The following is a 17734-nucleotide window of genomic DNA, read 5'->3' as shown; positions in this document are numbered from 1 at the left end:
ATAGAGAAAGTCAGAAAAGAAAGCGTGCCGAGGAACTACCAGAGCAACGCGAAAGCAGACTTGCTGCTAAAAGAGAAAGTGAAAAAAGAAGGCGTGCCGAGGAATCAAAAGACCAGCAGGGAAACAGGCTTGAGGCTGATAGAGAAAGAAAGAACAGAAAGCATGCCGAGGAACTACCAGAGCAACGCAGAAGCAGACTTGCTGCTAAAAGAGAATGTGAAAAAAGAAGGCGTGCCGAGGAATTACAAGAACAGCAAGAAATCAGGCTTGCTGCTGATAGAGAAAGTAAGAAAAGAAAGCGTGCCGAGGAATCACAAGAACAGCAAGAAATCAGGCTTGCTGCTGATAGAGAAAGTAAGAAAAGAAAGCGTGCCGAGGAATTACAAGAACAGCAAGAAATCAGGCTTGCTGCTGATAGAGAAAGTAAGAAAAGAAAGCGTGCCGAGGAATCAGAGCAATCTGAAAGTTATCGCCTGGCATTCAAGTACAACCCAGTCGATGATTATAGCTTGAGTAGATGTGTTCAAATCGGGACAATGTCTAAAATTTGTCCCTATTGCAAGGCCTTGAAATTCAATGGTGAAACAATGGGAATGTGTTGCGCCTCAGGAAAAGTTAAACTTCCTCTATTGGCTGCACCACCAGAGCCATTGAAGACTTTCCTTACTGGGACTACATCAGAATCTAAGCGTTTTTTGTCAAAAATCAGACAATACAACTCATGTTTCCAAATGACGTCGTTTGGAGCCCAAATCGAAAATCCAGATCAATTTATGTCTACTTTCAAAGTAAAAGGGCAAATTTATCATAAAGCAGGGTCCCTTCTACCATTCTCAGGCGAGAATCATAAATTTTTACAATTGTACTTCATCAGTGATAGAAATTCTGAATTGAATGCACGTTGCGAAATTTCTCCCAACGTTGAAAGGACAATCGTTTCCCAATTGCAACATCTTTTCCACGAAAATAATAATTTAGTGCGTCTGTTCAAAACAGCCATCGATTTGATGCCTACTGATACTCATAAAATTGTTATTTCCGCTGACAAAACGCCTCCTGGCCAACATGTGCGTAGATACAATGCTCCGAATATCGACGAAGTGGCAATCGTTATGGTCGGTGATCAGTTTTTACCTCGAGATATTATTCTACATAAGCGAAACGCTCAGTTGTTAAGAATTGCTGAAACTCATCGATGCTACGATGCCCTACAATATCCTATCATTTTTTGGGATGGAGCCGACGGCTATCACTTTAATATTAAATTGATGAATCCAGCCACTAACAAAGAAATGAATAAGAAATGCAGTGCAATGCATTATTATTCCTAATAGACCGGGACACCGGGATACAAATGACGACCGGGAAACAGGGAATATAAATGACGACCGGGACACAGGGACACAACTACAACGGGGACGCCGGGGGGCACAGGGGGATATAAATGACGACCGGGACACCGGGACAGGGAATGGTTGATTAGCAATCACCATCAACAAAGCTCAAGGGCAATCATTAGAATCATGAGGTATAGATCTGAACACGGATTGTTTTCCCATGGACCATTATATGTTGCATGTTCAAGAGTCGGTAAACCTGACAATCTATTTATATGCACAGACAATGGGACAGCAAAGAATGTTGTATATTCGCAAGTTTTACGTAGTCAAAAACATATATATATATATATATATATATATATATATATATATATATATATATATATATATATATATATATATATATATATATATATCTATCTATATTCACAGGTGGGACATAGGGACACAACTACAATGGCGCGTAACTAATATGGAGCGTAACAACTTACGCGCACGGGGGCTTGGGGGGGGGCGCGAAGCGCCCCCACCAACTAGGTGTTGGGGTGTAAATTAATTACTTATTATCAAACAAAATTCTTACCCTTTTCCTGAATCCAAAGAAAGCGCCAACAAAAGTTAGAGGCAGTGAAATTCCGAACGAGAGGGCCAAAAGGGCAACAAGTGTTGGAAAAGGGACAGTTGCTGAGCTTGAGTTGGCCCATAGCACAATATTCAATAAGAAGAATATAGAGAAAATGAAGCTAAAAGGAAAGAACCAGTAATTACTCAATTGAATTATATAGTTAAAGCAGACAATTAATGGATAGGTATACAACTAGTCAATGGACAATGAAAGTGTTCAGTTGACAATGGACAGTTAACAGTTATACAATTAATGGAAAATAGATATATATATATATATATATATATATATATATATATATATATATATATATATATATATATATATATATATATATATATATATATATATATATATATAAATATATATATATATATATATTTATATATATATATATATATATATATATATATATATATATATATATATATATATATATATATATATATATATATATATATAAATATATATATATATATATATATAAATATATATATAAATATATATATATATATATATATATATATATATATATATATATATATATATAATATATATATATATATATATATATATATATATATATATATATATATATATATATATATATATATATATATATATATGTATATATATATATATATATATATATATATATATATATATATATATGTATATATATATATATATATATATATATATATATATATAAATCCCTTATTTTTAAGCTATTTAAATCCTTATTTAAGCTATTTAAATCCCTTATTTTGATGAAATTGCACTTCGATGCATTACTCGGGACAACCAGTTCGGGTTCAAAAAGCACTCAGGACGGGAACACATTCACAGCAATCTTGCAAATCTTCTTATTGATGCATATAAAAATGGTGATCTTCTCGTCTTTGGAGCACTTGATGTTAGGAGAGCCTTTGATTCTGGCATACATGGCCATATCCTGCTCAAAGCCCTTCAGCGATGTGTTTCCTCTTGCATCTTTTCCCCTGTTTACAGTATGTACTACAAGCTCTTGGCTGTCATCTTGATCCTCTCTCCGTCCAGCACTTTTCCTTCTAAAGAAATGCTGAGTGTCAAGAAAAGCATACATCAAGGTGGCAAAACTTCTCCATCACTGTTTAATAACACTATTATCAAAGCACAGCAAGTAATAAAGCCATCGTGCTTTTTCTGTGGGATTAATCTTTTGCTGCTGAACTTTACTGATGACATTCTTCATGTTTCTCGTTTGATATCATTATTTCAACAAAATTATGACTCACTTGCAGCAGCATACAAGGAGATTGGACTTTACTTCAACAAATCTAAAACAGAACTTCTTTTCTTCAATGGTTCAAAAATAAGCTTCCAATTAACCTCTCCGTTAAAATTGGCAACACTTTGATTAAGTGTTGTGAGTCCCTTGCGTATCTTGGCCTTCCTATTTCTTCTACATTGAAGGACACACACTCAGCACTGACAAACCACCTCTGTTCCTGTCTACAAGCGGCTTATGGATTACTTGTTGCCAATAAGTATCGTTTCAATTGTCCTCTCCTTGCCCGGCTATACAATGCTTTTACTACCCCCCATCTGCTTGCTCTGGTTCCCCTCTGGAAAGTTTTCACAGCTACCAAAATGAAGGCCATTTGCAGTGGATTTTACAGATATGCCAAGTTTCTCCTGCGTCTCCCTTTGTGGCACAGCAATGGTGACATCTCCAGGAAATATAATGTCACAACCCTTCCATGGCCATACAGAGAAGAAGCTCCAAATTCAGTACCAATGTTTTAAGAGCCAACCACCCCTGGACCAGTATTATTTTATAATATTTGTAGTGGAAGTGTATTTACATTTTTGTGCTTTTCTTTCTTTTTCTTTTAAATACTCTGTCTTTTCTGTTTTTGAGGGTAATAGATTAATAATAATAATAATAATAATAATAATAATAATATATATATATATATATATATATTTAAAAATCAGTGCTTAAAAGAAGTGTTGGATTATATTAAATATCAATATCAATATATCACACCAAATATCAATACTGAATATCAAAGCCTAAGTATCAATATCGAAAACGATATTATTTAGGCTTTTTCTGGTATCCACTGGTGAGAGTCCAGCAGAAAATATCCAACATAGAAATTTATTTCGCAAATAGCCAAGAAGAAGAATAACATGTTCAATTCACTGACTCATATATGTTGATATACAGCATGCACAGCTGTATCCATAACTTGACAAAGGCCTGCTCTTAAGCTCTGTTTAGTGTGGGTGGACTCTCAAATGTTGCTGAGAACCTCCAAAAGTCTTGGCTACATAAAACATAAGCTTACAGGCCTTGCTCAGATCCTACTTCAGATCAGGTTACAATTGTCATATACCTCAATTCATGTTTCTAGTGACTGTGTATTAACTATGACGATCATCTCCAAGTTTAGCGTAAAATAGCAATAGACATGGATTGGACCTTAATAGAATCTGTATCAACAGATGCAAGTGAAGTCACTGTCCCTGTGATTCAGCCACTACAAAATAAAGCCAGTTTGTAGGAAGAAATTGATGAAGTTTCAGTAGTCAATGCAAAGCAATCTTCATCAGCAGCTGTATCTATCATGGGTCTCCAGATTTTCAGCAGTGAGTCTTTAGTTCCAAGAAAAACTGATCCAGTTAGGTCATGCAAGTCTTGTAATAAGGGTCTCAGAAATGCCTATACGATCTTGTCATAAAATTATTGTCCAAGTCTGCCACCAATGTCCAATCTGAAAGTTGATTCCAAGCCTGATCAGTTAATCAAATAATTCATGGTAACAATCTGTAAGTAAGGAGCAAATTCTACCCTGCTAAATTTCGAAATAACTTCGGGTCATCTGAAATTTTCGCTTGCAGTTGAAAAAATTCTGTCAAAAAAAAATTCTTCATTTGATTATTGATTATTCCTTAAAACCAACCGGTTACTAACTCCAAATTATAAGGCAAAGGGTTGTGGGTTTGCTATGCATAATACCTGAGCTGTTAATAAACCCCCAATATTATGTCATTGTCAAACAAATCAACAGTATTGAGTCAGAGTTCAAAGTGTCAACATCTAAATCGGATACTGCTTGGACATTATTAATTCATTAAGTGTTATGTGAAGAAACAAAAAATTTCGCAATAGAGATTATAGTGATGCATAATCTCTACTTATACTTACTGACCTACCTATTAAAGATATTGCACTGTCGATTATTAATTCAGTAGGTTTTTTATCTTAAGATTTATATCATGTTGCAATAAGAATTATAGTGACTAGGACGATTATTTTCAATTGTGAAGTGAGAGCTGGTAGGATGGTAATCAAGCGATGACAGGCACTATCTTTGTTTGTCCGGTGTTGAGCATTTTGCTGCAGCATATAGCGAAACATAAGGACTGAATCTTTCAAATTGCTGCAGAGTTTTTTTTTGAAAAGATGCAATTAAGAATGCGATCGAGACGTGCAAAAAGGCTTTTCAAGTGGATATTTTTGAAAAGCGAAGAGGTTGCTATATCTTTGCCATCAGATATTTACAAACTAATTAGTGGCTTAGTGCAACAAGATGAACCTCCACCGCTTTTTGTCATTATAGACCCATCGGATTTGCCATCGTTTCTAAATGATGCTACTAGGATTGTGGCGTCACGCCTAAACGAGTGTATTCGTATTCTAAATTTCTTGGTGAAAAAGCAAGAAACTTGCTCACAGGTTACAGTCTCAACTGTTTGCCCATCAACGTCACCACATCAGCCCCCCATCGTTACTGTTGTGCTAAAGAACAGTCTTGCAAGTATTAACGTTCATAACCCGAAGAACAAACGTGCATTAATGCAGAAAGCTGGCTGCGCAGATAAAGTTAAAAGATAAAAGAAAAAATGTACTGGTTGATCATTTAATCGATGAAGAGTTTACCATTGCAGCAGTTGCAGCCACCTCCACCCTTCCCCCCACATTAAAAATTCGAGCCAGAGCTATTATAACTGAAGATGCCGGTATTATCTAGATGGATCCCGATTATGATGTCTCTCAGATTCCAGGGCATGATAGTAGCGTTGCAAGTCTGATAAGGTGTGGAAGTTTTAGAATAGTAGAGCGGAACTTTAAAACTAAAGAAGAGTTTGACATCAAGATTGAATATTGCCTTTTCCGAGTGACTCTGTCAATCGAAAAGCATAAGCAGTGCTAAAATTGCCAAGGATTTCGGTATTTTGTAAGGGACTGTAAGAACCCTGTTAAATGTAATAAATGTGGAGGGGATTACACTAACAAGAACCAAGCATGATCTTCTCAGATTGTTAAGTACGTTGATTGTGGAGGGAATCATCGTAACAATAGCTTGATGTGTCTGGAGCTTAAGAAGTACCTCCCTGTTCAAAGGGCCTTGGGAAGATTGAATTCATCCGTCCGTTTTAATTTTTAAGTGATGGTGATCTCTAATTCAACCGTGTCCTTATTTTATCCAAAGTTCAATGGTGTTCGTGACAAGCTTCTAACTCTCAAAAGACTGATTAGTAGTTATGAAATTGTGTGCATCAATGAACACCTTCTAAGTGCTGATAATGTCCCACAGCTAGAGCTCTCGCATGACCCAACTTCTTTATTTGGCCTGCTAAACTGACATCTGGCCGTCCTTCTGGTGGCCTGCGATTGCAGTGAATAAGAAGTTTTCTTGCTCATTTGGGCCAACTAAGGTGATCCAAGGTCAGGTTGTTTATTTCAAATCGTCAAATATACGAAGCGTGTATATAGAAATGGTGTCAAATCAGCAATCTTTCGCAAGATATCAAAAATAATCCCCACCTATTCTGGCGTCATGTTTTAAAATTTACCTCGACTTGTTCAGCTGAGGACAATCCGATAAAGTTAAGCTCTTGGGAAAGTCATTTTTCCTCGTTATTTTCTGAAGATCCACCTCCTCTTGACACAAAATTTAGATCTACACTTTTGGGTCATTTCGCAAAGCAAGACCATGATTAAAACTATATCATTATCACGCCAGCTTCTATTCAGGCACATATCTACCATCTTGAACCAGATAAAGTTTTATTTAGTATAAAACAAAACAAGAATAAATCTCGGCTTGTTTAGTTGATGAAGATCAGTTATTTCAACAGAGATGATTTGTATCAAAGAAGCTGCTGTAAAACGAAGACCAATAATTTAAGCATGAAACAAGAATTATGCTGCACATTTGAACTGAATACAACTTTTTGAATGCACTAATCTGTTTTCTGTATTTCTAGCTTGCTCAAAACTTTTTTTTTAACTTTTAAAACTGGAAACTTAAGACATAAAAGAAAAAAAGTGCAGTCTAAAATCATATTTCAAATTTTTGTTCATTTTTAATTCGTGCCATTTTTCCCTTGATTGTAAGTTGAGAGTTTTTTAGTAGTAGCAGTTGTAGTAGTTGTGTCGTGCTTCGTCTTATAGCCATTTTTTTGTCCTTTCTCGATTTTGTCCTTTCTTTTTCTTTTCTTTTTTACTATTTCAATTTAACTAGGAGACGCCTTGTTATTTGGGGTGCTATTATTTTCTAATACGTATTAAAGCTATCTCTGTTCTTTTATTTTAGTTCAAGAAGAAAAAGCGAAAAACTGACAAGTAACTGTTGATAAAAGAATGAAAACTGCAACACGATTTAATACCGAATATTTTGAATTCTCATTCGGTATAATTTTTCACAGATAAAAGAATACTCTTGAAAATCAACAGTAAACACTCGTTAAAAAATAACCACTTGTACGAGTTGGATGAAATACTCATCTGGGTGCCAGAGTGTACAATATCAGTTGACATTTATGAATATGTCACCTACAGAAATAATTATAATAAAAGCCTTAAAACATGTGTCTTGCGAGGATAAGAGTTCAGTCTTGTTCAAGCACCTGGTTGTGTACTGCCTGCTTTTTCCCTAACAAAATCTCATAGGAAACATGTTAAATGGGCCTAACTGCTGTCCAAAATTAATGCATTCTAGCAAAAAAAAAAGATGATTTTGAGCTCAATTCGCCATCTATAGTTTCTATCCTATTGTATAGGCATAAATCTTTGGCTGGGGTGAAAAATAAAATGAGCTTTGCAGAATCAGAACCTTTTCCGTATTTTGGAGAATCCTCTAAATGCTATCCCTTAAATCTTTGTTTATGAACCATATATTTTCTTCTGTGCATAATTGCATCTATAAAATCGAAATTAAATAGAACTAACAAGATTCTTCTAAGGGGGGGGGGGGGTCAAATACTTCAAACCGAATTCTTGTTCTCATTTTTTCCCATGATTTCCTAGGGTGCTTTGGCTATTGCATAGTCCACGAGATCAACGAATTTATGGCAAGTCTTTTTCATTTCTCTTTTTTGAAACATGATATTTGCTGTTATTTCCTACGTGACCCTATAACTTAAAATAGTGATTTGCCTGGACTTCTTTTTGGAGTACACTGTGAACTTGACAATTAAACAGAATAGATCTTTGGCCAGGGCCAAAAACAAAATGCGCTTTGTAGTATCAAAACCTTTTCCGTATTTGGGAGAATCCTTCTGAATCTTATCCCCTAAATCTTTGTGTATGAACATTGAAGTCTATATTTTTTTTTCTGTGTATAATTGCATCTATGAAATATAAAGTAGGTGGAAATAACAAGATTATTCTAAAGGGGTGGGGGGGGGGTAAAATCCTTCAAACCGAATTCTTGTTCACATTTTTTCCTATTATTTTCTAGGCTATTTTGGATTTGTATTAAGCCCCTTCCCGTCATCTCCCCTACGTGCAGATAAAATCCTCTTGTACCAAGGTTTAAAACTAATAAAGCAAAAAAATTTTGATGGTATGTGTTTTGCCTCTAAAAGCAAACCAATCCAGGTATAACCGGCTAGTCTAAGATTAATTTACAACTTTCTACTATTTCTAGTTTAGGCTTCATTATCAAACAGTTCGTGGTAACGAACTGTAGTATGGAACGACCCGGCTCAATAGTAACCGAAACCCTAAAAAAATGGAATTTTGATACCAAGAGTTACATCAAAAGAATTGCATTTTGTGCTGATTTTAAACATACAAGTTTCATCAAATTTTAGTCTTATCCATAAAAGAAATTTAGTCTTATAAAAAAAATAGGGAAAAACACCCCCTAAAAAACATAGAATCGTAAAGAAAATCACACCATCAGGTTCAGCCCATCAGAGAACCCTACTGTAGAAGTTTCAAGCTCCCAACTAAAAAAAAATTGAATTTTTTGCCAGAAAACCGATCAGGGATACGTGTTTATTTATTTGTTTTTGTTTTTTCCCAGGGGTGATCGTATCGACCCAGTGGTTCTAGAATGTCGCAAGAGGACTCATTCTAATGGAAATTAGAAGTTCTAGTTGCCTTTTTAAGTAATCAAAGAATTGGAGGGCAACTAGACCTCCTCCCTCTCTTCTTTTTGCGTCGAAATTTTCCGATTAAAACTATGAGAAAGCCATTTAACCAAAAAAAATTAATATGCAAGTTTCGTTTTGATTATTTGTGTGTGGAGAGCGAAAATCAAAATATGCATTAATTAAAAAAGTTTATAAATTAAATAAGAAACAAGCATTTTAGCTGCAAGTAAGGAGCTACATTAAAACTTAAAACGAACAGAAATCATTCTGTATATAAAAGGGGTTGACCCCTCCTCAGCGCCTTGCTCTTTACGCTAAAGTTTTTTAACTGTTTCAAAAAGTAGAGTTGTGAGAAAGAGTCAAACTTTAGAGTAGAGCCAGGCGTTGAGGGGGGGGGGGGGTCATTCCTTTTCATATACAGAATAATTTCTTTTCTTTTTAAATTTTAATGTAGCTCCTTTCTTGCAGTTAAAACAAAACTTGTTTTTTTATTTAATGCCATCCTAGAGGGATTTTTCTTTTCGGGACACTTCAAAAAAAAAGTACAACTTAAAAAAACGTCTTTCTTTTTAGGCAGTAAGAAGTGCCTGTCCAAGGAAGGGAGTGTCATATCAGAAGAAGAAAAAGAACCTAGATCTCTGCAGATTTTTTTTTTTTTTTTTTTTGTGAAGATGAAAAAGTAGAATGTTTTAATTGAAAAATTTTACGAAATAAAATTGAATTGTTGAAAATCTTGCCTTAAGGTAACTAAAGCTTTATGCAAGCTAATTTAATAATGTTTGAATTATATAATATCGATCTCTGTCAATTATTACTGACCTGTGACACACTGTTTATCTTAGGCCGTCTTACATCCCCTTGAGTACTGTGCTTGACAGCTGAACAGTTTAGCATGGTTGGAGGCGATTTATTCTGTGGGTTCGCTTCTGTGGTAGAATCAGAATCTTAAGTGCACTTAATTTGTTTATGCACTTATTCTACTTACAAACTTACACCTTCAATATAGCACTCCAGCAAGCAAGCTTTCAATTTAAGGAAAGCACAATTTAAACAGCTAATGCAATAGGCTCCAAACTAAGCGAAGCTCTGACTTGTATACCAAGAAATTTTAAGTTTTTTTTTTCTGAGACTTGGGTACCCGTCTCAAGCTTTGTTCGTAGGGAGTCCCAAAGTATCTGGTTGTCATTTCACTAGTGTTATAAGTTCAGCGCTAATAATAATGCGTTTCTCCGAGTGAATGGTTTAAATTTTCTTTTGAAGCGGTTCAGAGGTTGAAGATAACTGTATCTTATAGCAAAAAAAAAAAGTTTGATTGTCTCCTACCTGTCCATGCTCTTAAAATTATTACCAAAATTGAGGATTAAGTGCCTCAAAAGTTGAAGTAATGAGTCAAAAATGAAGTAATGAGAAACAGCTGAAGTAGTGAGTCGCAGCCTCAAGGAACAACCACTCCAGAAACAATATTAGGGGAGAATCAGTGGCGGTTATAGGCGTGGGCTAGGGAGGGAAGCTGCTCTCCCCCATGCAGTTTTTCTGACATTAAATTCCGTTTATTTTATGTTTTTACGGGTATACCTCTCTCCACCCAGGTTATGAGGCCTAAAACTGTTACTGGGATGTGCCCAGAGGATCGCCCTCTTTGAAGCTGAAGAGTTATGGAAGCATCTAGAAAATGGAAGTACACTTAACGTTTCACAATAAATTTACTTTTAATCTTCTTTTCTCGAAATATTGATAAATTGTGATTTTTGTAAGAATCTCTTGTACATGTTAAACTGTGTTTCCATGCTTAATTAAAAAATTAGAACCCAAGACAGCTTTCCTGAGGAATGTTTATTTAGGCATATGGTTAGTCCAGTAGTTCAAGTTAGCAATAAATCTTCTTTGCCCTTTTTATTTATTTTTCGCTTTGTTTTTTTATTTACGTTTTTATTGCTTCTGCAACTCAAATTATGTCTGCTGACTAGCTTCACCAATCAATAGCCCCCCCCCCCCTTTGCTTCTACTGGCCTAAAATCATGCTTTAACTATTCAAACCTCTTCCACCTCCAAGACCAGATTTTTGACGATATGCCAGGGTCTCAAAAATGATTCGGGCATTGCACCTTTCACAAGTTCTGAATGGCAGTGGGGAATTGGAGATCATGCAGCAATCGAAAGGAAATCTATATTATCGGTGATTCTTTTAATTTCTCGACTGTGTGGCAATAGAGGTCTAATTTAAGCGGCGTACCTAAGGTTTAGATATGATGACAATAATTTTCTACAGCTGGGTATCGCATATTGGTAAAAATTTAGTTTTTAGTTTCAGAAAATTATCCCCTAACTCTTGATTCTTGAAAATTATGCCCTAACTCTTGATTGGTCAATCAATTGACCAATCAGAGTTGTCAACTTTATTCTTGTGAGTTGAATATTGTTCAGATCAAGAAATTTTGAACGGTGGGTGCAAGCGCCGCTGTAATCGTGCACAATTCTAGTTTTATCGACAAGTGTGACTACAGAAGGGTCTGAGCAAAGAATGTTTCCATGGGGGAGGGGTAGGGTCTTTGACCTCCCCCACCCGAAATGTTTGTCCGACTCGTATAAATATAAAAAAAATGAATATAAAGAAATTTTTGACGCTTTTTAATTTTTTTTTGTAACCTCCTCCCCCAGAAAAGACCCTTTTGCAACATCCCCCCTCCTTAACTGAATAAAAAATCGTGGAAACAACCCTGTCCTGGGCTTTAAACTACATAATGCGAGTGGACTCCTAATTTGGTCTTACCAAAATTTGCACACAAGATGCCCAAATGCGTCTGTAATATAACACCCATTCATTTTCACTCATTAAATCACATGTAGTCCTTATTAAAGAGTGGCTTTTCTAACCCTTCACCACAGGAATTTGAATTGCAATGGAAAGTGACGTCGTAACGTGTTACATAGATGGAATACTTAAGGTGACTTTTGGTTTTAGAATAGAAGTATAAAAAAATATCTCTTCATGCTTAAACATTGAAATTTTGCTTGTACTAAATTTTCATTTGTTTTTTTTTTTTGTGTATATACCAGTACCTGCTATTACCTAGGCCTTACTTTCTCAACGAACAGCCTAAGCTGTAGTTTACTGAGGTAAGTAGGTTGGAATAAAAATAGTAATTAAATGTACTCCAAATTTACTTTTCTTTCGATTTTTTTTTTATTTTTTTTTTTGTGTGTAAGGGGACACTTCTGAATTAGTTTCTGTTCGTTATTATTGTGCATACTTTTCTTGTGTGTTGTTTGTAAGAATAATCCGATCATAGTTATATCACGTTCTCACTCGATTTTGGGGAAGCTGAGTTTCAACATAATTCAGGCCCTGTTCGCTATAATTATAAAAAGACTGATTGGAATATTTTTAGCACAGTATCATTACAAGATATAGATGGTATTTACAGTTTACCCGTTTGTTCACGGGAAGATATAGATGTTATAGTTTCCAACTTGACAAATTTAATACAAAAATGCACTGAAAGTTCAACCCCCAGAAAGAGCTATTGTAAATTTTCTAATTATAAACGATGGTGGAATTATGACCTAACCCAACTCTGTAGAAATTTTTGTAGAGCCGATAGAGCTTACAAAAAATTTAGAAGTCCCGAATTAGAAACGAAATTGTTAGATGCCAAATTTAGATTAAAAAAAATTTATTATATAAAATATAAAAAATTAAAAAATAATAAAAAAATTTAGAAGTCCCGAATTAGAAACGAAATTGTTAGATGCAAAAAAACAATATGGAAATGCAATCAGAAAAGCTAAATTTGATGATTGGAAACGATTTTGTGCTGAACAGGCAAGTGTAGACCCTTGGAATACAATTCATAAAGTATGTAGCTCAAACCCCCCCCCCTGTATTACCTATTCATATGCAAAAAAGTGACGGGACTCAGACCTCTTCGTATGCTGAAGCTGGCGAAGAACTGTTAAAGAAGTGGTTTCCGAGTGATGATTTACAAAGCGAGAGTTTCTATCATAAAAATATAAGAAATAAAGTGAAAGAAAAATTAAACTCCTGTGAAGGAGTTCCTGAACCTATTGCGCTAGATTCACTAGAGGATATAATAAAGTCTTTAAAACCATTAAAAGCTCCTGGACCGGATGGAAGTGTAAGTTTAGTCATACAGAAAAATTTTGGAATATTATCTCCAACGTTGTTAAAAATCTATAATGCATGTTTGTCATTGAAGTATTTTCCAAGAGCGTGGAAGGAGGCGAATGTAAATAGAATATAAATAAGGCGAAATGATGGTATATCTTCATCGTATAGGCCTATTAGCCTTTTGTCACACCTTGGAAAAATTTTAGAGAAAATAATATTGAATGGAGTTTTTGAGACAAACCTTGAGAGTGAATGGGTATCAAATGATCAGTTTGGATTTGTTAAAAGTAGATCAACAATAGACGCTTCAGATAAATTGGTAACAATAGTTGAAAATGAGCAAAAATCAAAGCGTTACACATTAAGTTTATTTTTTGATATTAAAGGTGCTTTTGATAACGCGTGGCACCCCGGAATTTTGTATAAATTGGTTGAAAAAGGTTACGATTTATCGTTGATTAAGATTATTGAGTTATTTGAGCGATAGGCGTGCTATGTATGGTAATAGTTCTGATTTTTTCAATACGTCTTTATGTGTTCTATATACGTCTTTATGTATACGTTCCCCTTTATGTGTTTGTGGTAAAGATGAAACTATGGATCATGTCATTTTTGATTGTCCCTTGTACACACGAGCTAGATTTTCATAGCGTAAACTTTTTATAGCGTAAGCTTCCTATTAGATCTAAACTTGGTGTGGCATATGAAGGATGTACGTCGTTTATTCATGAATTTTATTAACAAAATTGGTCGCCTTGATTTTTAGAATCATGGAATTTTGAACTCATTAATGTGATGATAGCTTCGAATGAAAAGAGTGATTATAATGCTACTGAACGACCATCATACATTTAAAACCGAGCTGTACATTAATTTCTCATTAATTAAGGTCACCGCAAAGGGTGAAGGGCGTTACGTGTGAGGATCTTTCCACGGAGGAATTTATCATGAAGGAAGGGAAATTTCTTGAAGGGGCTTGGGAATTTCCAGCATTAAAAAAAAAAAAACAATGAGAAAACAAACTTGAAAAAGTTTTTTATATTGCTTGCGGGAGATTTCAGGCAAACATTACCTATAATACCTAGATCAACCCCTGCAGACGAAATGAATGCTTGCCTGAAAAATTCTATTGATGGGCACACGTAAAACATCAAAATTAACTACAAATATGCGTGTCCGATTGGAAAATGATGACTGGTCAAACAAAAAATTGATTTCAAACATGTCATTGTATCGACAATTAAATATGTAAAAACAGTTTTCTGTACCTGTAGGTCACAGCTTAGATATACAATACAGTTAAGAAATCTCCTATATTGCCCATGAGAAGCTTTTGGTACATAGCTCTGAACTTGGCGCCTCCTTGATCGTACTACAACACCATAGGCGGGAACACAATTTTGTTTTGTTTGTCCAATTGCTCCGATCTTTTAGATTCAGGCTGCCAGTTTCCTGTCTCCAGCCACTAGTATCGCTACCACGCACTGCGTCCCAAAAATAAATCGAGTTTTCATTAGTGTATTGTATATCTAAGCTGTGCTGTAGGATGTAGACGTTATATACGTCTGATAAAGCGTGAAGATGCATCCAACATTATTTGTTGTTGTAAGATACTAAACTATGTTTTGGAATTGAGTTTGCCTTCTATGACATCATTATGCCTTTTTGCTCCTGTAGTCCAATGAAATAGTCCAATGGCTCCTGTAGTCAATAATACTTGTAGTCCAATGAAGTCCAAAAAGTCCAATAATTTTTGTAAAAATATGCATTATTATGTAAATTTTAGAATCACTGACGCTGCACACAAGGAATCAGTTGGGGGGGGGTGATGGGGATTTTTTTGTTGTGCAAAAAGTTTCTTAAACGCTGATTCGCAATGAGATTTTTATTAATACCGATATTAAGCTGTTGTCAGATTTTCCTGACAACCAGATTTTTCATAAAACTATCTTATTAGCTGAAAAATTCTAACTGGCTCATAACATCACGAGCTATTTGGCATTAGTAAAATCTCATTATGAATGGGCGTTACCATAGAATGACAGGAATGATCCACGAATAATTGAATGGTAGAGGATATACAAAATTCGAGTCAACTCTACAAATGTTGCTGGATGTCTAAGCCATCGCTTCCCAACCTCAGGGTTGTGATCCCATAGACACAGGGTCACAATCGATAAGAAAGAGTGAAATACAAATACAAGATAACCTTTTATTGATTAATTAGTATATTTCAATGAAATATACATTATATATAAAATGATAACTTACGTAAAGGAACTATCATGTATCAATCAATAGCTAACGAAATAACTGATTACTACTAGCGAAACAAATGATAAGACTCGAATTACTTTTATTATTCGGGTGTTGTGATATTACTGAGTTTATATTAGATCTGTTTGGAATGTAGCAACCTTAGAAATTTTGAGAAAGGATGATCTAAAGGACTTCATCACTTACCTGGGAAACTGGAATCATATTTTAGTAACGGACTTATTCGTTTTAGAAAATTTAGAAAACTGTGGGGGGGGGAGGAGAAAATGCCACAAAACAGCATGAGAATCTCAGGCGGCATTTTATTTTTGGTACACAATATTGAAGTTTTTCCGCTCTTTCGTAAAATTTATGTAGTGTTAATTTATAAGATAATATAAAATTTGCATTTGAAAGTTACTATCCCAGGAAAAAAAAAAATGCCGAACTAGGTTTTTGCCAAAACTACAAAATATCAATGAAACTACAATCATTTTAAAACTATCAATCAGACGTACAATTCGTGTGTATAAATATCAGAAGTTCAGAAAAAATAAGGGGGGGGGGGCTAAAAATGCGTGATACTTCTCTGTGTCGGTGCTAATAAGGGAATGAGCTGGCATTTTGACAGAAACAAATGCTTGGAAACCCTAGGAACTGAAATTCAAACCTGTCTTTGCCACCCTCGATGTAGGAACAGACAAGAAACTGACGTAACTTCAGTGGTGTCAATTCACAATAATTAAGAGAGGAGGGGGAATGTATGTTTTCAAAATCTATGGGAGACGATTTATTTTTTTTTTAAATCTTATAAGGAAGGATATTTTGAAAATTGAGGGGAGAGGCGAAAAATCTAAGGAGGCACATGCCCCCCACCCCGATTGACGCCACTGCACAGTTGTACGGCAGTGCCTCAGGTAGCCGTGTGCCACGATGAGTTGTTATCTTATTCATTTTTTTTAAATTAAGGGGGCCCGGATAGAATTTGATCACCGCTGAAATGGGGTTACCGAAGCTCCAGAAGGGTCATCCATTCTTTTACAAACTGTTTTCTGTAGCAGAGGGGAAACTAGGCACCCATATTATTCCAATTAAGTCAATCAAACAAAGAAATACGTGTTCAAATTTTTTCTAAAAATTATGTTCTTATTTGGACTATTCTCCCGAAACGAGAGCCAATGAAACAATTTTTTTGTCTGAACTTGGGCGGCTTTGGATAAGATGTAGATAATATAGAAAATATCACATTTAGATTAGCAATACGAATTCAATTCAATTGTGTGCTTTGTTTGAGAGCGCTCTACTTACTCAATACATTCCAGGTTTCTAAATTGTGCGTGTCCCACGTAAGTGCAGAATTTCTAAAGACCAAAGATAGTGTTAGAGTTTAGGGGTGATTAACGCTAGCTTGTGTCGTGTTTTTAAACTCCTTGACTGACATGAATGATCAGCAACATTTCAAATACCTGTCACTGGTAATATTTGAGCATACCAATAAGTTGATTTTTAATGCATTAATTACTGCTATGATATTTTGTTACCAAGTATTTCAAAAACTATATTTATTCATGAATATACAAAGTTGTATCTACGTAGGGGGATTTAACCCCCTCCCCCCCGAAATGTTTGCCCAACTCGTAAACAAAAACTGGTAAACGTAACAAAATTGCATCTAAACAAAGTTTTGGTGTTTTTTTTAAAAAAAATTTGTACCCTCTCCCCATCTAAGAAATCCTCGATATGGCCCAGTGAATCAACTTTTCCCAATTAAATTCTCTAAAAAAGGCCTGTTTTTAGAATAACAAATGTCCAGAATCCTTAAAAACAACAGGAATCTTGCAATCGATAGCGAGGGATTGTACGATAATGTTAGCTAGAAAGTCTTCGAATATCTTGTACCCGTTTGAGAAGTTGATTAAACAAGACCCCCTCCCCCGAGAATTACAGAGTTGTACCAGCCAGTAAGTAGATCTATATCGCAGCTGCAGTTTGCTATGTGCAGATATT

The 17734-nt window shown here is 35.1% G+C and overlaps 1 protein-coding gene across 1 annotated transcript in view; it reads right to left on the bottom strand.

The window, feature by feature from the left end:
• LOC136037222 (transmembrane 9 superfamily member 2-like) overlaps positions 1-17734 on the bottom strand; it is a 152565-nt gene that overhangs the window by 14354 nt on the left and 120477 nt on the right. Inside the window, exon 11 of the mRNA XM_065719825.1 lies at positions 1924-2083. Coding sequence (XP_065575897.1) covers positions 1924-2083 — 160 coding nt within the window. The remainder of the gene's footprint in view (positions 1-1923; positions 2084-17734) is intronic.

Source organism: Artemia franciscana, chromosome 16 (genome assembly GCF_032884065.1).
Source record: "Artemia franciscana chromosome 16, ASM3288406v1, whole genome shotgun sequence".
Lineage (NCBI taxonomy): Eukaryota > Metazoa > Arthropoda > Branchiopoda > Anostraca > Artemiidae > Artemia > Artemia franciscana.
Note: the sequence above shows the minus strand (reverse complement) of the source record. Positions and strands in the feature narration are given on the sequence as shown.